This window comes from Puntigrus tetrazona, chromosome 21 (assembly GCF_018831695.1).
Source record: "Puntigrus tetrazona isolate hp1 chromosome 21, ASM1883169v1, whole genome shotgun sequence".
In the NCBI taxonomy this organism is placed as follows: domain Eukaryota; kingdom Metazoa; phylum Chordata; class Actinopteri; order Cypriniformes; family Cyprinidae; genus Puntigrus; species Puntigrus tetrazona.
The window spans coordinates 18,254,802-18,280,888 of NC_056719.1; the positions used below are offsets into that span (position 1 = coordinate 18,254,802).

General features: G+C 36.3%; 1 protein-coding gene across 2 annotated transcripts in view; it reads right to left on the bottom strand.

Annotated features, from left to right (window-relative positions):
• Window positions 1-8,728: 8,728 nt before the first annotated feature.
• LOC122326768 (gamma-aminobutyric acid receptor subunit beta-2) overlaps window positions 8,729-26,087 on the bottom strand; it is a 69,261-nt gene continuing 51,902 nt past the window's right edge. The window contains exons 6-10 of one of the 2 annotated variants that reach the window (XM_043221908.1): window positions 25,227-25,364; window positions 23,213-23,365; window positions 18,856-19,100; window positions 15,845-15,985; window positions 8,729-14,201 (exon numbers count right to left, since the gene is read on the bottom strand). In XM_043221908.1, coding sequence (XP_043077843.1) covers window positions 13,854-14,201; window positions 15,845-15,985; window positions 18,856-19,100; window positions 23,213-23,365; window positions 25,227-25,364 — 1,025 coding nt within the window. In that variant the 3' untranslated portion in view covers window positions 8,729-13,853. The remainder of the gene's footprint in view (window positions 14,202-15,844; window positions 15,986-18,855; window positions 19,101-23,212; window positions 23,366-25,226; window positions 25,365-26,087) is intronic. The other variant, XM_043221909.1, reaches the window with a different exon arrangement.

Genomic DNA, 26,087 nt, shown 5'->3' on the forward strand with positions numbered 1-26,087 from the left:
ACACTATAATAACTACAGTAAAGTTTTATATATATAGCAATGAGTAGGTCTGTCGGGTGGTGGTAAGATTTTATATTCAGTTTTATAATGAACAGACAGCCAATGTAGAGACTTCAGAAGGGGCATAACATGATCAAATGTTTTATATGCCTTCATGGATCTGCTGCATTTTGAACTACTTGTGAACAAGAAATTGAAGTCTTCAAAACACCGTAATATAAAGAGTTGCAGTAATCCAGCTGAGATGCAATGAAGGAGTGGATAGCAACCTCTAAGGAGGCTTTAGAAAGAAAGGTTTTATTTTTAGAAAGAGTGAAAATAGAAAAAACTAGAGCTGATTTGTTGATTTCTAAATCCAGATTCCACATTTGAGAATGGCTAAATTTAAGTTTGTTTTGTGTTTTCGGGCAAAAAAACAACTTCTGGCTTATCTGCTAAGATTTGACTTTGTCTAGACACGCTGATAAACTATTAAGAACGCGATTATTTTTCTGTGATCACAGGCAGATGTATTTGCATATCATCAGCATAACTATGGAAAGAATTTATGTGTTTTCTAAAGATAGATCCCAAGGGAAGTAGATAGGAAGGAAAAAAGAGTAGGTGCTAAAGCAGACCCCTGAGGAACCCCACAGGTTAAATAGCTTAAAGAGGAAGTGATCTTAACTGAGAAAGATATTTAGGAAATATTTAAAACTCAATAGGGCAGTTTCTGTACTACGCAAACGATTTCCAAAGGAAAACATAGAATTTTTGGACCGATATGAGGGTGATTAAATGACAGATTTTTCATTTTTACTGAGTGTCATGCAAAGTATTTCTTGCAAAAGTTCAAAGCAGGAAATCTTAATTTACAAATGTTTACCGTCAGCTTTTTCAGAATAAAGTAAATGCGATGCTGCTTATCTGTGCAGGAGATACTGGGTGAGTCACGCAGACCTGACGTGGGTTCTCTTGGCAGGGCCACAAAGAAGAATGAGGATGTGGCCTACTTGTGCCCATTTAGCCTGTTCTTTTGGATGAAGGAACCATTTTAGATTACATGTGAAGAAAGCTTGGTGGGCCCAGATAACATTGACACACACTTGCGTGGAATGAGTCATCCAAACGTGAATAAAAATCACATGGCTTGTCATTTCTGCAAAGCCCAACGCAGATTAGTCTTCACCTGTGGGAAATAGGAAATACAGTAGTTGGGTGAGACCTGTTCGTTTGTCCTGAACAGCGCCAAATGTCGCAAAGATCAAAATCTATTCAATTAATTAAAAAGAAAATAATGTACTGCTTGCAATTCAGACTTGTATGTACTCTAGTGTATATAAAAGTATTACATGCATGTATAACTGTGCATAATTACGTACAAGTAGCCCTAATTAGCATGTAATTAATGAATAATACACAGTATTTACGTGTAATTGCATTGTAACAAGGACACCCTAAAATAAAGTGTAACCGAAATTCTAAACTTTATTTAGAGTACAACTTGTGCACAATGTTTCTTAATATTACTTTTAAGCTGTGTTTTAATGTCACTGTTAACAAGGATTGTGTAATATTTGATTAATTGGTCTTTAATAGGAGATATTTAAAGTGTACCTGAATTACGCATGCGATAGTTCCACTTTAGCACGTTTAAGTGCATTAAGTATAAAATTAGCTGACTTGAAGTGTACAATAATATTACAATTTCATGGTATTTTTCAGTACATAAATGTGCAAATGTATGTGTAGTAAACTAAGCATGAATGAAATGTATTTGAAATGTAGTATATTTATTTATTATTTTGTTTGCTGGAATTTTTCAAATGTTAAAGTTTAGGATGCCATTTATTGCAACCCCGAATCCTTAATCTTTCTGAAAAAATCGTCCCTCAGATTGAAATACAAAACGTTCATAAGAGTGTACTTAATCACAGCAGGTGATTATCATGTGGCTTATTTTACAGGGATAATCTTCTTAAAATGTTTATTCTATTTCTACAAATGCAAAAAAAAAAAATGTGTTCAAATACCAATTAAAACCAACGCCTGTTAATTAGATGTTGCAAGAAGAATAATTAAGTCTTTTACTGCGCAGCAGAATATTTAGAATCATTAAGCCGATTGGTTATTTCTCCTCGTGGAGGACACAGGCACTGGCATTTAGACAAGGAAGACATTTACTCGGAAGGGTGAGATAAAAAAAACCTGCTGTCACTGTGTTTCTAAAAAAAAAATGTTTTCTTTCTTTCGTAAAAGGTTAATTGAGTGAAAATTAGACGGCGGCTCCAGAAACAGATAACACCGATAAATAATTTGCAGCTCCGTCACAGGAAGCTTTGATTCAACAGGCCGGGTTATTTGGTTCGTGGAGCGGGTGGCATTTTGACTCGCTATGAATCTATGCAGGGTTATGTAAGCAGTTCATTGAACACTGGAGACGGTGGGAAGGCTCTGTGGTCTAATACGGTGCTCCTACCTAAGTCACATGGCACGGGGGGAGTCACATTGGCAAACGCTGAATGCAATGTGCAGGCAGACCACGTTTTTCTGGCACTGGAGCTGAAATCAAAAGGTTTTCTGTTCTAGATGTTTCTGACTTGTGAACGGCAACAGCGACGGACAGACAACTGAGCTGCTCTTGCATTGTTCTCCCTGGGATTTTCTTCTTTGTCTCTCCTCCTCTGACCTCCGCAAACATTCGCCAGCCAGAGAAGTTGGCACGTGCGTAACCACGTGTTTGAGAGGTGGAAACTTTTTTTTTTTGTCTGAGATTATCCGGTAAACTCCTCTGGAGTCCGAGCGCCAGGGAGCTTTCGCCTTCATTGATTCCCTTCATAGTATTCCATTAATACTCCTACAGCGTGCCTGACAGGGCTGTACGATGAATCGAAACCAATCGGAACAAACTGACCCAGTGCTGAAGTCACTATCAGCCGCCATGGAACAATTAAAAGTGGTAAACGGTAAGAAGCCGCAATCGAAATAGCATCCAGAAAGTCATGGGTTACATTTAGACTCTTTAATGCGGTCAAGATTCTACAATCTGTTCACCACAGTATACTGGCGGCCAAATATTTGGAATATGAGTTTTTTTTTTAAAGGTATAAATAAAAAAGCCTCTTATGGTCATAAAAGCTGTATTTATTTGATCAAAATACACACTGTAAAAAATTGTTGTTTTAATGTTAATTTAAGTGACAACTTGAATATTTTAGTTGACTTAACTAAAAATATTTAGGGGGGTAACAAGTTTTTTTCATGTTGGAACAATTCTTTTCTTTTTTTTTTTTTTTTACAGTGCAGCAAATCAAATCAAATTCAAATTTTATTTGTCACATACACATACATACATGGTACGACATGCAGTGAAATGTTCTTTACAACCGTCCAGCATCAAAATAGAAAACAGAATTTAAATATATATAAATATAAAATATTAAAAATATGTATAAAAATATGTATAAAAAAGTGTGCAAAGTAAAGTAAAAAATAAAGAAAAACAAAATACTCCATACGTTTTGCCTCTTTGTAGCCATCTTTGTGGTTACTTGCTCATATCACGTTAAAACCATGCTAAATATTCTTTATTCTGAAATGATTATTAATGTTAACAACACCAGCATTGCGTGACTATGTATTGGTGTGTAGATTTGATTTCTCTACAGTCTAATCTCTACTTGTCAAGCCTACTAACTGAACTTCTTTATGTTTACAGACGTGTTGTGATGATGCTTGAGTTTCCTGTGAAACCCCTTGTGAATTGAGCTACAGTAAAGTGACACATAAGTGACGAAGCTGCTTAAAACCTGTTCAGATTTTAATTGGATTTCAAACCATGTCCAAATATTGGTACAGGTTTGTATAATTCCATATATTGTAGGATTTTAGAGTTCATTCAGTTTTATTGAAGCCATTTGTGGTTTTCTGGTCACACAAGGCCAGGTTCAGGGTCAGGGTCAGGCTCTTTGTTCTGACTACAAACAACAAAATTAATTTAAGTTAGATGAGGACAAACAAAAAAAGGTTTCCTGTCTGAACAAAGCATTAGGGATTCGACCTTTCTGAACCCTGACCTACAGTGCCATTAATAAACCACAAAAGGATCCAATTTAATGAAATTACCTCTGTCCTGCCACACTCCCAGGTGTAAGGCTCGTGTCACACTATTTTTCAGCGTTCTCAGATGGCCTCGCATTACGTGCTGCTCAGCCGAGTTGTGTGCGAGGAACATTATTTGATGCAATGTTGCCGCAGATCCAAAGTGTTACAAATCGGTCACTTAGTTAGAATGCCTGAAGTCTCCTTTAGATACGTGACCCATCGAAGGCCCGCTCGTTTGTGTTCGTGCCCCTGTGCAGAACTGTATCAACTTATTTACTCAAGCATGAAAACTTTTTTGGGTGAGCACGAAAAGCGAAACGCTCTCCGAACTAATTGGAAAGCAAAGCAAACTAAAATCGAGTGGCAGCGCGTGCATATCCCCGGTTCCGAGCGCATGCATATTTGAGCATGTAAAATTGGCACGTGAATGGCATTCGATGGCACTGCTCTTTTGCTAGTGTACCCCAGGTGTTGAATAATACATGGCACTTTACTTTCACCACACTGCAAAATTGTCTTTCTGCACCAGGTGAACCGAAATATTTGAACATCAAAGCAGGGCAGATAAATGTTTACGCAAGCACAGGTTCTGCTTATTTGTGCGATCATGCTCTGAAAGTGATGCGTCTTCGAACGAAGCCCTGTTCGTTCTGCATTAATTACGTCTGCAGCACGTTTGAGATGTTAACCCTGCGTAGAGCGCAACAGGAACGTTCCAGGAGTAAACCTTGCACTCATTTTCTCCAAACTGATTTCAAACCTCTCGATTTGCATCAAATCAGCTTAGTTGTAAAATCATCATGTCTACAATTGGCAGAATTCATAACGGGAAAAACTACATTACCCATGATGCTGTACAGAAAAATTCCATCCTACCAATCAGAAAGTCCCAGAGATCTTCTAATCCATATGTGCAAAATATTGAAATATGTGTATTTCTATGCATATTTTAATGCTTTGGTAACTCTTTAGAATAGGCAACACACATTCACTATTAACTGTTACTTTTCCCTCAATAAATTCCTAATTGGCTGCTTATTAATAGTTATAATTGGGTAGGATTAGGGATTTAGAATAAGACATTATGCTCTTAATTACTACTAACTGGCTAATATTCTAGTATTATGTATGCTAGTTTAGAGACCCTGAAATACAGTTTAAATGAATGATTTCATAATTTCATTGTTTTTAATTTGATTAATGCAATACTTCAAGTGACTATTCCTTCACTAAAGCCACAATCTAGTACCTTTTGTAATGTTGTGATCATTTTCATAGCTGGTTGGCTTGGTTTATTAAATTGACTTTTTGCAAATCCTTGTCCTCGGGATGAATGAACGAGGAAAGCTTGTTTTCTATAATCTGTTACTTTATCTAATCTTGACCTACGCGTATACAGTATCTACCTTGCCTATCTAGTACCTGCCTAAAACCTTATCTGTCGTCTGCAATTTATACTGGAGCGCTAGCATGCTGTGTGATGACCTTAAAGTTAGCGGTCTTAAAACTCTCTTTCATGTAGTAATCTTTGCAGATTGACGGCTATTTAAAAGAACACAGCTCCGTCTGAGGTTTAAGAGTGAGTTTCGGTGCACATTGTCAGTGTGCATCATCAGCTCATTCTATGTGAACAAAATACTTGAGGAGGACTTCCTTCAGGATTCTGCCCCGCTGTACCTTCAAGCTTCTTTTTAAATATAAATGAGCTCAGTGGCTACATCAGTTTTCCATTCTTTCGGAGCGGTACAGATTGCACCTCTTGTCATCGGACATGAAGGCGCCTGGAGGGGTGTTCGTCTCGCTGCATGAGGCCACACACACACACACACACACACACACACACACACGCACGCACACACACACACACACACACACACACACACACACACACACACACACACACACACACACACACATTACAGAAAGTCCACTGCATATAGCAGAATACACAGCACACTTTCATACAACTGATTTGTTGGTTGGTCTTTACCATTTTCATATGCTCATCTAACTCAAACTTTAATAACTTTGCACCATTCACCAGTGAGCCGTCAACTTCATTATCAGAATCCCTGAATTAACTTGACTTTATTTTCCCATGAATGTTTATTAAATGAGCTCTAGTATAAGCATCATAGCTTTTCTCTTGGTTGCGCTGCTTCCAGTATTGTTATTATGTTTATAGCAGAGCTTTTATCCAATCATATTTCAGCAATCGTTTTGCCAGGGTCAAAGAAATCGGCAGATAAGGTCGTCTGAATCAGCAGTACCTTAAACCAGATCAGAAATGCATTTACTGGGTTTCTAGCTTTATTTAACAACATTAATGTAACATGAGACATCTGTCTGTGATGTAGGGCTCTGTTATAGTGCATTTCTGTATGATATTTATGGTTTTTAAAGCCGTGGAATCATTATGATGCTATTAAGAAGAGTTGCATTAGTTGATGTGGGAGAAATGATCTTGAACGCTCGAAAGCGAATGAATGGTTTCAGGTCTCTGCCTTGTGAACAACTCCTAATTATTCTCATTAACATTTAAAAGATCACCAGTCATCTTCCAAATCCTTTAATTAAGAAGAACAGCTTGCATTTTCAAAAAACCTGCGGTGCTCTGATAAGTGGTGTGTGTGTGTGTGTGACCTGACGCTATGCACTTGTCTAAGTCAATGATAGATCTCACAAATACGAGCACTTGGTTATAGATCAAGATCAAATCTGAGAGCATGTACACTTCATAAACGAGGCCCCTGGCGTCTGATCGTTCGGTGCAATCAATTTCAATTATTCAATTATTTTTGCTTTCGATATTTGTTTCACCATGCCTTTTATTATTATTAAATTGATTCCACATATTGCCTGTCAACATCTCCACACTTGGCTCCGATATGGAAGCACAGATCAGCAAGTCATTGGCTTTTTTCAGTCAACCACACATTGCCATCTACATCACGATCTGTGTCTTTCTGGAAACTATATGCCTGAGGAAGAATTTCTTTGCATTATTCATATTAAACATTCACAGCATCCAGGAGGGAAACATCAACATGGACAGCGATCTTATACTTTTCACTTTCGTGAGGAACCTCTGGGCATGAGCAGAAAATTCATTTTGTTTTTTTTTGTTTTCATTAAATGCATTTTTATTGATGATGATGATGATGATGATGATGATGATGATGATAATAATAATAATAATAATAATGTTGATGATCATATAATTTTCTACTAATATAAAAATGACTGAACTGAATAATAATAACAATATATATTATTATTATTATTATTATTATTAATGATGATTGATGCTGATGATGATGATGATAATAATAATAATAATAATAATAACCTTGTCATTCCAAATAAACATTCTACTCATATCTAATGCACATGGGTTGTTGGAATTCAGTTTGCAAATTTTGCAAATTAACTCTTTAGTTAGGAAATGTAACTTTTTTTGCCAGAATTAAAATCTAATAGATATTCTAAAATGAAAATGGAATAGTACAACAGAGAATAAATGACGTTTGTATTCTTCTATTATTTATTTATGTTCTTGTCACTTACATTAAAATCTCAACTCTAACCATTTCAGTTAAAGTGCATGACGATGATGATGATGATGATGATGATGATGATGATAAATCTATAAATCTAATTTTGCCCAACTTTTCTCTACAGATAACGATTGACTGCCTGCCTTCATTTTGAGTTCTCAGATTCCCAAATGTTTCTTTATTGGTGTATTGATATTTTCAGTCGTGGGAATTACGGTGTAGCACAGATTATAGCAGCCTCAGATGGTAAACAGGCTTTTTTTTTTAATAAGATCAGATTGAGAGGACCGATACGGTCTGTGTATGTGGGTGGCTGCGTGTGTGAGGTTGGCTTGAGGACATGCGCACAAGAAAATAAACACACGGTAAACTGAGAATCCCACAGCTTTTTGGAGTTTTATACAGTATTTATTGAGGGTTCATAGATTTCCGAAGGTTATAACAAGAATTGTTCCTGTCAGTCCGTATGCATCTGTTCTGTGATGCTGTGAGATATCACTAGACTCCTCTGTGAACGGAAGCTAAGGCTTAATCTGTGAACATGTGCAAACACACATCGTCAGTTCGCCATCTTTACATAAATGAGTATTACAAATTTATTAAAAAAAAATAATCAAATAAAAAGTAAAACAAAAGAATGAGAGGCACAAACAAAAAGCAAAGCGGTTACCAAGCATTTGCATTTTCTCCAGCTCTCAGAAACTAGTGCTCACACACATTCATAGACCATTTCCATCGTCTCACACACAATCGCACAGAATGTTCTGCTAAAAAGGCCTAATTGTGGCATCTAGTCATTTTAGGACCTGAGATGGAAAATAAAATGACAAAATAAAACAAAGGGGAAAAAAAAGATAGATACCATTGCAGCTTTTTAGAATGGCAGTGTTTCAGATGAAGAACATCAGAAAGAGAAGAGACTATAAAATTAAATAAAATAAAATAAAATTAAATTAAATTAAATGTAAGAAAAATAAAATTAAATAAAAAAATTAAATTAAATTAAATTAAATTATATGTAAAAATAAAATTAAATAAAATTAAATTTTAAAAATTAAATTAAATAAAATTAAATTAAATGTAAAAATAAAATTAAATATAAAAATTAAATTAAATAAAATTAAATTAAATATAATAAAATTAAATTAAAAAAATTAAATTAAATTAAATGTAAAAAAATTAATTAATGCATTATATAATAAACGTCTCTTTGTGAGTATTGGCTTATTATGAGAACATTCTGTCCCTAATACACTTTATGCAACGTATGTTACGAAAACGAAAATAAATAAAAAATAACATCTGTTTACTAAGGAGAGCAAGTGGCAAGTTTCAAATTATTTACATTATTGATTTGTCACCAAGTACTTTTCATAGCATTGCTTTGTAGTAACCTTTGCATTAACCAGTAAAGTACAAACCAGAAAGTTTAGAAATATTACATTACACGTTGTTAGAAAGTATTTTGTATTTACATGAACACCCTGCTCCAATTGGATGTTTAGTACCAGAATTGATATTTACACCTAGAAATAGTTTTTGAAATATATTAAAATAAGCCCTAATGCCCAAGTTCTCCTTTAAGAATGTACACCACCGAGACGTCTTCTACAGCTCCGGTGAAAAACCTTGCAACAACTTGTAAAGAATTGACAAAGAAAATCATTTCTGCACACACAATATGAATATATGTAAATGATATGAATTGTTTCGATGTTGTAAGCGTCGATCTTGTGCAAATAATTGTGACCCTAAAAGAACAGCAGAAAATATCACACTCTTACACTTAATTTTTACATAATCACCATTGTTATGAATATACAATCACTATTAATAACCTATTAGTAATTAGTAATTAAATGCATTCACACGTTGCTGATCCTTGAGCCCAGAAGCTACTCTTCTTGTCATATTATGTTTGAGAGATCTTCAAATAGTTAAATACCGCTAATTGGTGTCAAGTTCCTTCTTGAGTCGATTTAGTAATATGAATAGCAGAATATTGTTACTTTTTTGGTTGTACGGTAGCAGTATTGCATGCGTTACAGATGTGAGGGATGCATGAGTAAACATGAGTAATAAATACGTTGCTTGATTTCTGGCATGCTTTCAAGTCCGCAGTTCCCTGGTAATGAATAATGTTTCGTAAGATCATTCAATATTTAGTTAGGGTGGAGAGATAAGATGATAAAATCGTACTGAATCGATCTTCATTTTTACTCGAGCTTTTAACCTATTGTTGTTTAAACCCTGCTGCCTTTTCGTTAATGTAAAAAATACAGAAAACATCGATTTTTTTTGTTTTTTTTTTACGCACTGAGATGCCAGACTATAAAGAAATCTCGGTGAGCATGATACGCTGTTTTTATCTCTGTGACGGCTGATAAAACTAAAACTGCAGACCTTGATGGAAAATGTCTCACATGCAGGTCAGTATATTTATAAATGATTATGACAGATGCACTATACCGTATCGAGAAGAAAATGATGAAAAAAAGAGAGAAAAGTAAATGAACGATGTGTATATACCTTCTTAGCTAAATCTGGTCGGTATTGTGCTTTTATATTTTTTCAAGCATTGTAAAGCTGAATTATATTCATATGCCCTTCTCACCGGCGGAGGACGCTGGGCTCGGACCGACTCTTCTAGATGCATTTCGATAAAATTACAATATTGGTTCTGCACCACGAGCCCCTCCACGGTTTTCAGTTCATTTCATATGTAAACACAGAGCTACTCTCTTCTTATGAATACAAAGAGCGTTTTAACAATCCTATACAAGAGATGTATTTACAGTTCATAACACAAAGGAATGACTCCATTTTTTGTGAACATTTTTTCATTGAGGAAGCCAAGAGATTCCTTAACTGCTGGCTTTTTCGAACAAAATCAGTATCAAAACGAGCGATGAGCGCTTCAAGATGTTAAATGTTGCCTGTAAACATATTAGGAAGAAAGGAACGGAGCTGAATCGGGCCGTTTGAAGTAGCTTTACAAGACATCGGATTATACAAGATTTACCGAAGATTGAGAGGTTTGTATCGCTGAATCTGAACCGTAGTGAAACGTTTTGTCCGAGGCAGTTAGCGGCAGCTAAACCAGACATCTTCCAGCTCAACTCTAGTGTCTGCTTCGATCTTTGGGTCAAATTATGGCCCAGTTTCATAGACAAGGCTAAGACTAAACCAGCATTAGGTTCGATTGATTAAAAAGCATTACTTGAGGCAAAACATGTTTTAAGATCAGTCAGTATTTCTTTCTTACGTTTTAGTCAGGGGCTAGGCTTAAGCCTGGTCTGTGAACCCGGGGGAATGCACTAATGCTATAAGTTCTGATCAGAAGGTTTAACGTAATCTTTGTTAAAGTTTCTGTGCAACTGTTCAAGCAGACTAGTATCCGTCCATTTTGGGGTAAACATGCAATGATTGGGAAGAAGAAACTTTCTAAAAGGACCAGACTTTTTGTAGCCAGAATACCAACCCGTTCTCACACCAAAGCCAACCACTTGTTTCCTAGCAACTTTTCTCTCAATAAAATGTGCTGCGTATTAATACTTAGCGTGGTAGCTGTTAATCTTAGGTATTGTGTATGATTAGGCATTAAATGTGCTTAATGATCACTAATAAATGGCTTATATTCTAATAATATGCATGCTAACTGTAAAATAAAGTGGTGCCAGATGTTCTTGTGCATAATGTACTTATTGTAGTGTGTTTCTAACCTTAACCAGCTTAATGGCAGCAAACATGATTTGCCAAACAACACAAACACAAGCATACATGACACTATACATAACAATGACCTTTTCATGGAGGGAATTATTTAAAGAAAAGTAGGACCCAAAATGGATTATGCATTTCAGCCCTGTTACACACGTATATACCGTATACTTATTATAATAAATAGATGCTGATCCCTAATCCTAACCTAAGGATTGTTGTTATTGTTGCTCTTTTGTCAGTTTTGATTGCTTCCATCGTCCTCCTTTTAAAAAAAAATGACTCAAATGTAAATGCAAGCCGAAAAAGAAGCAAAAAGTAGACTACTGAAAAAATGCACTAAAATCCTGTATATTTAAACCAAAGGTTTCTCAGTGAAAGCAACCGTGTAGTATACGGCGATACCAAGGTTCTTAGTAGGGATGAATGGTGATAATCATCAGTATTTGGTGCCTTCGGAGTGAGGACAGATCGAGGCTACACGCAACGGGCCAGATTTACTAAACAGGACAAACTTGCGCAATAGTAGGGAAACACAGGCACAACATCTCATTTAAATATCGACCGATGCATATTTGAATAAAGAAATAAAGAAGTCACAGTACATTAAAAAGAGCCGGAAGCCGAAAAATAAAGGGTTGCACGAAGTTTTGATAGACCTGGTATTGTGTGACTCTTAGTTGAAGGCTCCAAGTTCTTTTTTGTTTCCTGAAGCAAATTAAAAGTAACATGGCTTTGCAAATGATATGTTAATGTGGTTTTCTGGCATTCCTACTAAATTAATACATGGAGAAAAAAAATCTCCTAGCAACAACAGAAGCAGCCATTTCAAACACAAAGTAGTTGAAAACGTGCGTTTTTGAGGCGTTAAATAAAGCCCAATATTTGTAGTAAGTCATGTTGCGTGATTATTTTAATACTCTAATACTCTAACAAAAATAACTGTCTTTACTAAATGCTGACGTAAAGCTGGCCCAAGATGTCAACGTTTAGCTGGTTAGCATCCGTTTAACCCATGATGAGCTACGTTTCCTAAAAGCATTTTAGGTTTTAGTGCATCGTAGACCTACTGAAAGCAACTGAGGTATGATCACTAATTACTCACTCTCGTGTCGTTCCAAACCTTTGTTTATCTTTGGAACAAATTAACATATTTATGAATTCAGAGAGTTCTCCGACTCTCTACAGACAGCAACGTAATTACCAGGATCAAGGTCCAGAAACGCAGCAAGGAGATCGTTAAAATAATTCAGGTGGCATTATTGGTCAAAGCATAATTCTACGAAGAATCTGAATATAATCCTTAATTACTGACGCCGCATTGCCACGTTCCTGTTAGCGCTCCACATCATTATCTCGTTTTTTGACAGGAATTGTGCACCTGTATGATCTGTCGCTTTGCTTTCGGAAACATTTCACGAATTCCATATCCCAACGACCGAGTTTTGAAGTGTAGGCTAAGAGTTTTGTTAATTGTCGAAGGCACAGGCGAATTCTCGGTGGATTTGTGCATGCACTAGATAAAGTCTAGCTCACATGCCCTGTTTTCTGAGCCTTGATGGTTTAGGAGGTTAGAGACCCCTCAGATTTCATCAGAAATATGGCAGTTTGTTTTCCGAAGGTCTTATGGGTTTGGAACAACATGAGGGTGAGTAATCCATTAATTGGCTGAATTATCCCTTTCATTTTACAATGGTTTTGGGAAGCTCATCCTCGGTAGATGTAACTAAAATGCATTTTTTACAGCTCAAGTGAACCGAGTGCTCATGAGAATGAGTGGGAACGCTAACGGAGAGATTAGCAGAATAACAAATTAAATCTATGAGTGCTATCAAATTTGGGATTGTGTTATTAGTAGCAATGCCTTCAATTTCCATAGCACAAAATTAAACATAATGCAAGCATCGTGGAAATATAAAGGTGTGGACGAAATTTAGAGTACAGTATTTGAGTGAAAAGTTTTATCAAAATAAATGAGGTTACGTAAAAGTGTATAATAAATTCTCTTCAATAAATAAACTATCTGTGAGTAGAGAAGTAGAAAATACAGCCTTATGTTAAAACTATTCATAATTCACTCAATAGACCGTGAAAACAAGAAAGATTACAAATAAAGGTATATAAATATTAAATTATCCAGCGCTGCTTAGAAATGGCTAAAAGGGGAAAGAATTGTGGATGTCCATGTTTTGTCGTTAGTATAAATTTGCAGCAGTAGCTATTTTGATAATCCTAACTATTTTGATAAAGTCCTAAAAAATAAAACAAAATAAAACTCTATCAAACCGAATGCACTGGAAAAGATCGATTTTTGGAGCAGGCACCATTTGTTCTTAGCCTCTTTAGGTTTCGGTGTCAGCCAGCAATTAAGGTGAACCCAAGGTCGAAGGGAATTAGTCCTGATTTGAATTTGTCAACATAAGTCCTGCTTGTATTGCAAAATCAGAGAGAAGGATATACGGACATAAAAATACGTGGCGGCCGAGAATCCAGTTAGTTGATATAATAAAGCCAGTAGACGACATTGAAGAAGGAAAATACGGTGGGGAAGATCATTCTCGACCACTTGTCGATTGAATTGACGTCAGTTAAGTCAGGGATGGTGATTTTAAGCTGTGAAGTGCGCCGCCGTAGTCGGCTCTTCTTCTGAGCGACGTGGCGTTCCAGCGCATTGCGTCCAAAGTTGTGTCTGGCCAAGCCGGCTTTGCGATATTGCAGCGAGGTGCTGTCGTAAGCCAGCATGGTCGTACGCGGGTCACCCAGACCCAGGGTCAACTCCGATGTGCCCATTTCGTTCTTGATCTCCAGAGGACTGAGGAGGATGTTTTCATGGGGGTCCATCTAAGTCATAGAGACAGCAGGTTAGAACCGATGACATTTTTTGCTCCTTATTATGTACTGCTAGTCAGGTTTTTTATGTTCTTGTTTTTCCTAAAAGTCTGTCCTTCAGTGGCTCTACATTGGGACCATTTCGGTTGCATTTGCGTGTGACGTGAAGAAATATTTAGGAGCACTAAACTGATCATCAGCAGCAGATCTGACAGATGAACAAATTAGCTTTCCATTGATGTATGGTTTGCTAGGATGAGCTAATATTCGGCCAATATACAACTATTTCAAAATCTGGGATCTGAGAGTGCAAAAAAATCTAAATATTGAGTCAAAGTCAATGATGATTCAGTTGCTTAGTTTTCTGAATGAATCAGGCTTTCAAACGATTCAATTGAATAAATGATTCTGTGATCAAATCAGTGACTTCTCATCACCTATACATTTTAGCTTTAAAGCATTTTTTTTTTACTATTTAATATTTTAAAGAAAGTGTAGAGCCCTGTCTTTGTTGTTGTTTTCTTTTACACAAATTGCACTGAATTAAAAAACAAAATGCAATGTTTATGCATTAATTGAACATTAATTGACTTTTTTTTGTCACACTTCTGAATTCACTGTTTCTCATAATTCTGAGAGATACTGTAAACTCTCAAATGTGAGTTATAAAGTCCAATTCTGACCAAGTCCAAGTACAATATCAAGTTTATTTCTCACAATTCTGACTTTATAACAAAATAGTAAGATAATTGCAATTGTGCAATATATAAATTTTGCGATTGTGAGCTAAAAGTCCAATTTTGGTTCTTTTACTTACAGTTGCAAGATTGTATATTGCACATTTTTGACTTTTATTTCTCAGAACCGCAAACTATATATCCTAATTTTGAGTTTCTATTATAAAAAGTCAGAATTGTGTCTTTTTTTGTCAAAACAATAAATCAAATGCTGACTTACCTACTGCTTTTCAAGAATGATTCTTTAAACTTTCAACACAGTATTTAACACACATTGAGACAAATCTACAGCGTGTCAGTAACACACAGCGGAAATGGATTGATACACATGAAGATGGAAAGCAAAGTTAAGACATGGTGGTATGCGGGATGGTGTTTATGCTTTATATTGCCACAAAATAATATCCTTTTGATGACAAATAATAGGGCATCCCATTATATGCTAAACTGAAATTTTGCAAAATCTAACAAACAAATAAAAAAAGTGGTTCTCTATTAAAAACATATTGCCTTTTCGTTCTGAAATGTACTTTAAAATATATATAATACTACATAAAATTTCAAAACATTTGTTTGGTTGAGTGGTTTGGAGAGATGATGTCAATGGAGAAAAAAATAAGTTGTTCTCTTAAAGGAATAATTTACCAAAAAATAAAAAAGAAGAATAGACATTCTGTCATGATTTCCTCACCCTCATGTCTGTCTTTTTTTTTTCCTGACAAGCTCCAATAGGACAAAAAAGTACCATAAAAATAACCCATATGACTTATCATTCTGAATACATACTAATACATACAGACAACATGAAAGCATTAAAAGGATGACAGAATTGTTCTGTTTGGTCACAATTCTTTTATGAGAAAACAAGGCTTTGCCGCATTGGATGCCGTTATTCTCTTGATGAACTTTTTTCAGTACCTTATTTTTTGAATCGCCTAGTCCTAATGCTGCATCATCCACAAAGATGGGTTCCCACATGGAGTCATGTGCGTCAATATCCCTCTGTTTCATTCTGGCATACAGAGCATCGTCTCTCTGAACTACATTTCCCACCAACCACTGAAAGCATACAAAATCAGCACCGTCAAAGCAGTCACTTCAAGAGAGCTGGTGGTATTACATGTTGGCTTTAAGAGTGTGAGGCAATGCTGGCGTTTTGTGGATTACGCCTCCAAATCCCAAAATCCTAAATACTGCAATGTACAACATCTGAGCCCCAGCGAAACATCGTCACAATTTCAGCAAACCAAAGGCCAAGAGTCTTAACCTGTTCCAAGAGTGCTGTTATTGCTTCATCTATTATATATATAGTGGTTTTCAAATACCAAACAAACTAATAAACAAACGAGATATGTTCTAAAAGGGCTTAAATGATCCAGGGGACAACTATTCTAAAAGCCTAATAGAAATATGGACCCTGAAGCAAAACTGGCTGAGAATGACTGATCTACAGTGTGTCTCGTGTTATAATTACACGAAATATGTGAACAACTAAACATTAGTTTATCCTCTAACTATAAAACGCTATGAGTCAGCGTCATCCATCACATTTATCCCACAGTGCAAACAATATATTTGTGAACCCAAAGATTTGGACTTCTGCACTGGTTATTTTTAAAATGTCTGATTACATTAATACAGACAAAACTCGCTAAACCTGCTCTACTAAGAAGGAAGAGTAGACCACTCTTGAGTTTGGTAACTTATTTTCTGTAGCTGCTTAAAATGCTTTTGACCAATTTTAGGACCATCCCTCCCAAATCTGCACCAGTTTCTCAATTGTCTTATATTTCTGGGTTGTCTTTCTCTTTAGGTTACGCCACAACATCAATTGACAAGCTAGTGATTCATTCGGGTGAACTTCAGTTAAACTTCCTCAACACTCGTGTAAAACAACACCTTTTTTAGCTCTGTTCACAGCGAGCCATTTTGTTGCGTGTCTCTTTAAATGGTAATGAGCTCTGCTCACCTCATGTCGACTCAAACCACATGAATATATCCGTATATGGCTTATTTAGAATAGCCGTCTATGTAGAAACCATGAAGAAAGTCTTCTTTAAGGTAAGGTCAATGTCTTCATGCACTTTTAAATGTATTATTCCTTTAATGATTATAAAGTTTCCTCATTCAACAAAGTAGCACTAAATGCGCCTTGGGTGATGTCTTTCACAGAGGGATGAAGTCTTTCTGTGGATTCACAAGGATTCGGGTTTTTAGCAGTGCTTTTGTAGCCTTTTCCGGCAGCTTTATGTATCTCTGTAATCTGTTTAATGGACCTGTCAAAGCAACTCTTTCCAGAGAACAGATTTTTCAATAACCAGGCTTTGTGTGCTTAAGCGGTATTAAATAGATCATCACTACTTCACTAAAATTATGGAACAAAAATATTATGATAAATTACCATTATCACATTTTATATACAATATATTATTTATTTATATGTATATTTATGTATTTATTGTACTCAGTGGAGAAGTCCAATTATTACAGTTTTTAGGGTTCACAAACTTATTCTTACCACTTTATATTTATCTTGTTTTAACATGATTTGATGTATATTGCCAAATAACCAAATATATTTATATATCTATATCATAAAAGAGAGTAAACACATTACTGATGTAATAATGACTAGATTTATATGCCGTTAGCAGTAGTAATAGTAATAATACTACTACTAATGAAAGCCTCAACACTTACATAAACCCAGATCTGATGTCTGCAACGGCCAACCGACTGCCAGTTATGACTGCAAACCCAAATCATAAAATAATGACCGTGTTTAAGAAGAGCCACAGCTTTCACTGTCCAACAAGCAAACTGCTCTGATTGTACAGATTTTATAAGGCAGGTTTATGTTAGTAACAATAAAGTAGACATTGAAATTGCGGTGAAGATATGAATACAGACTAGACAGAACAATCAAAACAACCATTCACAAGTAAAAGGCGTTGACGCTGACATCGATTAGTTGCGACAAAATCACCTGAAGTCATTTATTTCAAATCAGAGATGACGATTTCCAGTGACACGAGCGATTTTATAGAATTGAGTAGTGATGACATGTGATTAAATCTGTGTATTTGTAAACACTCTTTAACAAGAAGCAAAATAGTTTGCAAAAATATTCTGAGAAGAACTGAAGAACTACTTCAGAAAATTAATATATTATTTTGGTAACGAAACAAGGTCCTGTTAATCATTATAAGTGAATGCATTACCATTAATAATGGACAACTCGTATTTTTTTTTAGGATTTTTTGCTAACATTACTTAATAATAGGCCATTTAGGTCAGCGCAGATGCTGTAAATCTTCTGTAAATTAAATTACATTTTTCATTGTTACTTCATATTAAGTAATGTATTTAAAGAGATTTTCAGCGTTGTATTATTAAAACTATAGTAGTACATGTAAAATTATTTATTTTCAATTTCTTTTGGAAGCACTTTATTTTAAGGTGTCACTGTTACACAGTTTTATAACAATAAATGACGCATGATTACATGCAAGTCGCCCTTAGATAAACCCTAGTCCTAGCTCTAACCATATAATAAGTAAAGTTAATGAATATTACTTAAATGTACAATTACACAACCTTAAAGTAACTTTGTTTAGTTAGGCTTTATTTTAATGTGTCCTTGCTACATTTAATTATGGAGTAACATTGCATGTACTTACTATATGATTAGGGTTAGGATTAGACTTGCATGTAATTATGCATAATTAATACATGTAACTTGTGTAACATTGACACCTTAAAATAAAGTGTTACCCTTTTTATCCGTTTATTTTTGTATTACCACAGAGCTTTTTCTCCTGGTAACACCGATTCAAAGTGTTACCACTATTTTTACAGTTTGCCTCGTTATTTCTGTGTAATCGCAGTTTAAGTAACAAACACTGGAAGTGTGTGCATTTCAGACGTACTTTGTTGGGGTCCATTCTCATCTTTTCATTGTTGGCTGCGGAGGCTTTCTCTGCGGCTTTCTTCTGCCGCTGCGGTCCTCTGCCGAAGAAGATGTAGTTGACCAGAGCATACTCCAGCAGAGCCAGGAAGACGAAGACGAAACAGCCCATCAGGTACATGTCGATGGCTTTGACGTACGGGATCTTTGGAAGCGTCTCCCGCAGATGTGTGTTGATGGTGGTCATGGTCAGCACAGTGGTGATACCTGCATTAAGGCGGCCGATCAAGAAGTGTGAAGATTCGGTGGAGTACCATAATTCTTACAAACAAGGATTTATAAATACTGACTGCTGACTTTACACTTTGTTTTGATGGGACCTTTTGAACAGTCTTTTGACAACAAGTAACCATGCAACTATCTCTCATTAAAATACACTGCCTGATTAATATCTGTTAACTCTTTATTGTTACAACACTACTCCTAAAATACGATGTACTTGTGACATCTTAAAAAGAATGGCATCTACGCTAATATTAGTCCTGTCTCTTTCTCAATCTGTTTTCACAGTTTGTATCCAGACTAGATGGTGGATCAGCACCCAGAGATTATGTTCATCAGAGACCAGAAAACCTAGATGCGCCCCGAGGACCAATCACCAGATCCTGATGCACACACACACACACACACACACACACACACTAAGTCATTTACACTACCTGACACAGCTGCGTTTAAAATTGAACTGGAAGTTAAGTGCTGGGCGTCCGGTCAGAGGAGAACTGACCCCAACTTCTCCCAAGGTCTTTTTTTCTCCATTCTGTATGCATGGGGTTTTGGTTCCTCTGGCTTGCTTTTGTCTGGGAAACTTAACTTCTAGTGGTTATCATCGAATTGATTAGAGACCGTCTCTGCATTTAATAACAAATTGTTCTTTCTCGTCCTTATACATCCCTGTCATTGTATTCTTCTACCTTATACTGTACAGTGCTTTGATGCAACCTCTGTTGTTAAAAGCGCTATATAAATAAAAATAATTGATTGATTGATTGATAACCCTACCAGTCTACTAATACACTAATGAGAGTTAGTAGATATGTGCTAATGTTATTTATAGCCTACAGAATGTGTTAAAATATAAGTGACTTGGGGTAGTATTAGTAGACTGTCTGACTTCATTTCGATGGTCCCACAAAACAAGTAACTTCACAAATGCATGTTAACATATTCTGCTAATCCTAATCAAAGAGTCTGCTAATACAATTAGAGAATGACAATCAATGAGTTGACCTGCCGTTGTAAATTAATGAAAGTTAGTGCCCATGAGGTTGCAAAGTTACTTAAAGCCACCATTTGGTGAAAGTCGAGTGTTTGATGTGATTAATCAGTAGGCAATATGCATGCTAATAACTAGCAAATAAATAGCAACTAGTTAACAGTGAGAATTGATCTTCAAACTAAAGTGTTACCATATATGTGGTATTTTTAATGTGCGTAATAAAATGTAACAAACAGCATTGCTGAGTATTTTGTCCTTGAAATTCCTGTATACCAAAATATTGATATCAATATTGTTTTGAAGTCATACCATGATATTCTTCAAGTAATTGTGTGAAAATTACACTTTATTAATTGAAAAGGAATAAAATGTGTCTGAGTTTTACTTCCTCTAGTGTTCATTTCTTTTGGAGACTGCAGTGATATGTACTTGTTGGTACATATTTCTTGTCTCCCTAAAAAGGTCACCCAGGTAAGTTTATGCCATCAGTTTTAAGGGACACCACTGATATAAGACTTTGGTGTCTGAAGTGGACTATCAAAATAAATTCTTCGTAAAAAAACAAAATAAACTCTTTCCCGTAAACTCTTTGCAGAGAGTTGAAAAGTGATTTCATGGTAAACGGTCTTGGGGAAAATGTGTTCAAGCGTTTATGCATAACCATCTCTCGAGTTATACACACATAAAAGGCATAACGTAAAGTGAAGTTGCCCATGCATTGATAATGTATTTTTATCCTAACAATAAACATGAGTACACTGCTAGTTTGCTGCCACCACATGAACATCGAAACAGATCACCCTGAGTGCGTCTCATTTAGAAAGTTGGGTAAACATCTGTGCGTCCGTGAGGGGGCTTTATTCTTTTCTTTCAGCTGATGAGTCAGAATCTTAAATTTGTATGATTTTTCATGCTTTCAGCTGGCGGAGTGGGAGTGATGCACCTTAATCAGTGAAACACAAAGCCTGCCTCCAGCTAACCTCTGATTAACAAATACTTGTCTTTTTATGCCTTGAAATATCCATTCGGTGTCATTCTGACAGTTTGCATGACATTAACTACGGATCCTGTGACAGGTATTGCAGAGCTTATGAGGTGCGGAGTTATTATTCTCCATAAACCATCGTGTTTTTATCATTATTACTAGCGGTATAGCTAAGGGTGATGCCACTGAAACGTGTTCCCCATCATCACCTCTCTTGGCTGCTAAGCACTGCGAGAGTCATTTGCATATGGAAGCAGTTTAGACATGATTAAACTTGACCAATAGCACAGCAGATCGAAAACAGGACGTTCTCTAGCTCCATCCATGTACATTTGCAATCAAACGCCTAATGATTCTAATCAGGAACAAGCTTTAAAGTGTAATATCTGCTCGTCCTATACGTCCACGCTCACTCTGCCTTCTGTTCAACGCTGCAGCGGTTCTGCACTTGTGTGGATGAATGAGGCCAGGCCAGACAGCAATCACAAAGAGTGCTCTTTTATTCACGCTGAGAAGCCTGCACGCATGCTGCCTACATCAGCCTTACATAATCAGTGGTGACGGGGAAAAAGCGGAGGCTTACAAAACACAGAGAGAAAGAGAGAGAGAGAGGGAGAGAACGTGTGTTAAAAAAAAAAAGACAATCAAATCAGTACAAACGTCTGTTACTGTGCTTGATTAATGACTTTCAAAAAATAAAAATAAAAAATCTCACAGGGTATTTGGGGTGAATCTCGTGAAACATGTCCATCTTTGATTTAAAAGCTTACGATCATTGATAGAATTAATATCGCATACGCAAATATGATTAGTATTATTATATATTATATCATATTTTGTACTATAAATCTTGACTTTATTCTTTGCGATCGAGGTTCCTGAGCAAACACTTACATGGATTGTCCTGAATACAATTTGCAATTGCTGGAATTAATTTGAGAGAGCTTTTAAGTTTTACCAGTGTTCATAACCAGGAGATTGTGGTAATGTATATGGCCTTTTAATAAACTGGGAAGATAGATGAGGTCAAATAAACCCTGTGTATGAGTTAACGTTCTCTCTGTCTGTGCTCGTATACTGTAGGTGAAATTGCAAAAATCTTAAATGTTTTGGACTGAATTTTACAAATGACAGATCGGAAATCGTGATTAAAATTTTAAGCCAATTCATTTGATTGTGAAATGAACCATTATGCGGCATGTTGTTAGCATGCATGCTTCCGGGTCATCTCCTCCGCTCCACCAGAGGGAGGTCTCGCCGGAGTATGAACTTCTTTTATTAACCTTTAGAAACAGCCTCTTACCCGGGTCTGAGCGTGCCCGCTGCTCATTAGTCACTTTATTTAGCTGGACTAGTCAGTTCAACCTGTGCGAAGTCTTGATTTGCCACGGTGATTAATTCTGAGCGTTTTCCCATAGTATTCATCATTCTGACCCTGCTTGTACGACCACCCCAATAAACGCTGCGTATACAGTACGCATGGGATGAACTTTTAACTGCGTCACAAAAGACTAAAATTCCCAGACCTCTAGTCAAGTAAAACTTTACCAAACAAAACAATCAGACCCATTTGGGTTGACTAAATGCGTCAAAAAGAAGGTTTAGGGTTAGTAGAATAAGTTTCTGATAGTCGGTGTGTAGTATGTTGTGGAGTTCTCTAATGACTGCTAGTTGACATGAAGTTGAAGACTTACTGTTATTAAGTGGACTGTTATCCAAATAAAGTGTTGCCAGTATTTTATTTCAATAGTTAATTTTTTTAGTTCGTTTAAAATTGCATATATATATGTACGGATGAGGGTTTTGTCTAAGCAGGGCTGAAGACTCAGCTGAAGGTGCTGTAGGTGGACAGAGAGAGCTGAGTATAGTGTGTCTGACAGCTGTGTATGGAGAACAACTCAAGAGAACAGACAGCGCCACTCTAGGCATCCGATCCCAACGTGACGGATGAAAAGATAGGTATAAACATTTGAATGTTTTCATCAGAATAATTCTGAAATAGCTTCACCAATCATGTTCACTGAGGTCTTAACTCATATATTAGAAGCGAATGTGTATATATATACATAATGAAAGTCACCAGCTGTGAGAGAGTCTGGTTAGATTAGCACCTACCTAAAGCAACCCTGGCAGCCGAGGCATCGTAGTTGATCCAGAAGGATACCCAGGACAGGATGGTGATTAGGATGGAAGGCATGTAGGTCTGCAGAATGAAGTAGCCAATGTTTCTCTTAAGCTTGAAGCTCAGGGAGAGGCGAGGATACGAACCTACACGAAAACAGCAATTAGCCAGATTTATGAAATCATTTTCGTAATTTTTTAATTAGTGCTTTAAAGCGATTCATTGTGATTAACCGCATCCAAGTTTTTGTTTGCATAATATATACATATATGTGTGTGCTGTGTTTGTTTATTTTTGATAAAAACACGCATTCAGTATATATTTAGAAAATGTCTACATGCATATATATTTAATCTATAAACAGCATCATTTTTCTTAAATATGCACATGCATGTATGTGTATATATATGCATAATAAATATACACAGTACACACTCATATATTATGTAAAAAAAACTTAATATTACTAATAAATCAGATAATTACCATCATCCTGCCAATGTGATGTAGTGACATGAATTTTTGCTTATGCTTTGGAACAAAATATGGCCTAAAATACACCACCATTGCATTAGATCATTAGAATTATACTTTCTATTTGTGAAGTTAGTCTTGCACTATGATATTTAAGAAATTGTTAGGGTTAGGTTTAGTTCTAGGGGACTTAATGATGCACTGTAACTAAAACTATTAACCCTGGACATTTTTTTCTGCTATTTTCTAGAATGTCAATCCTGACCTCATCTAGACCGAATGACGTCGTCGTGGTTAACGTTTAACATTAGCACACTGTCTTCATCCTCTTAGTCATTCCGAACCAGACATTACTTCCAAAGACCGCGTCTACAGCTACCCTCCTGACTTGCATGACAAATTCCTGAATATGAAAATGCAGTCAATGAATAAATCAAGTGGTCACACAACACTTTGTTAAATAAGTTATAAGAACACCCTGTTCCTTGTTTTTAGTGTGTGTGTCTCATTCTCAGGTCAGGGATGTATGGTAAAGCTGCTGGAGGCTGGTGAAAACACCAACCATGCCAAAACAACCTGGACATTAGTATCTGCCCACTAGAGACAGATGTTCTGCTAGTTATGATATTCCCAGTATATGTGTCTGAATGGCAATCGTTCTCGAGTGCCCTAGTAAGTGGAGAAGTTTTTCAGTAAGGTAAAGACCACACTTAAGCTTGTTATCCATCCAGTAATCCGTCATGAAAATAATGGTTTTAGTACAAAAAAATACAGTTTTTGGCAAATCGTATGTATTTTGCGAGTTGCAGATTTATTTGACTTTATACGAGTGACCTACACTTAACCCCAACCCGAAACCTGCGAGTGAGGTCGTACAAGTTTCAACGAATTTGTTTGTATTTTTTGAGGCCGTGTTGTTACTATAGTTAAACCATGGTAACCACAATCAGCTGTGTAATATAATAATGGTTAATGTCTACGTGAGAGAATCTCGTGGAGAAATCAAAACAAATAAATGCAACTGCAGACAGAAAATAAAAAATGTTCAATTTGCACTGAGCTTTCATCAGAAATACATCTGAATGCTGCTCCAGTCACTTCTGTTTCTGCTGCAGGCGAAAGATGGATGTTGTGTATGTCGATTTGACATGATTGGTAACAGCCCTATGTTATTAATAAAATGCACGAATTTGTTATGAAAGATTATGCATGCATTTATAGGGGAAATGCCCTTTAAATAGGTCAAAGGACTCGGAAACATTTGTGTGCAGTGTTATGTCATATTAAATAGAAAACCGCGGCCGGTGAATTTGGAAAACCACTAGCCACCGTGGTCAAACCCTGCATATCACTAATGAAAATGATTTTTCGTATACATTTATGGTAGGTCTTCTTGGAAGGAAATCGTTACGTAATATCCTAATGATTTTTGGCATAAAAGAAAGGTCTCGCTACAAATACAGCTGTTCTCCAGAGACGCACGATCATTTCAGCTTCTCATCCTTGAAGTGCTGTGCAGTTTGGTTTTATTACCTGTGGAAAACACCACATTTTTAGAGATGAGCTTGTAGTCCACTATGGAGAACTGAGGAAGCTCTATCCTTTCCACTCCGGTCACTGCGTGGTCACCACCTCGCCAGTAAAACTCAATATCATCCGTGGTGTAGCCGTCTGAAGGGAAAAACACACAGATATTAAAACATGTATGGATGGATATCATGCTATTGTGTGATGTCTTGGCGTGACCATTTCGAATTAAAACTGAAATTGCATAGATCAATAAAAATGCCTATTATCATCTGTATATATGTATATGAGTCACATGCATAAAGCATGCATAAATGCTGTCAAACCCCTTAATTTATCAAATCAAAGGTCACGCATTGGCCATATCCTGACATCACGGGAATTGCATAATTAATAAAGAAATAATACAGCGTACTGCCTCAGCTTATGACAATCTGCATAATCTTGTCATTTGCAGCCCATTAAACAACTTGCGCAGCAAACTCGAGTTGATTAGTTAGTGACCCAAAAAACAAGATGCGTTTGAAGCTCATCTCGCAGCTGGTCTGGACAGATGCAAACGCAAACGAATACTAGAATGGTGAGAAACGATTGGGGAAAAAAAAAAGAAAACTTGGTCAGGTAAACAGTCGGCTAAAGCAAACTACAAAAAAGCTACAGCAGCTACAGTGTCTTTATTCATTATAAACCTTGCATATTTATTATTTAAAATGTTCAATTTTTCAGAGCGTGCTAAGATGTGAAGAATTCCTAATGATGAAGAGTGCGTTGGAGTTGAGCTCTGAACATTTCCTGAGAAGAGCTCTGAAACGGACCCGCACCGATACGGTATAATAACAACAGAGGAGCGTCTTTGTTCCACATCTT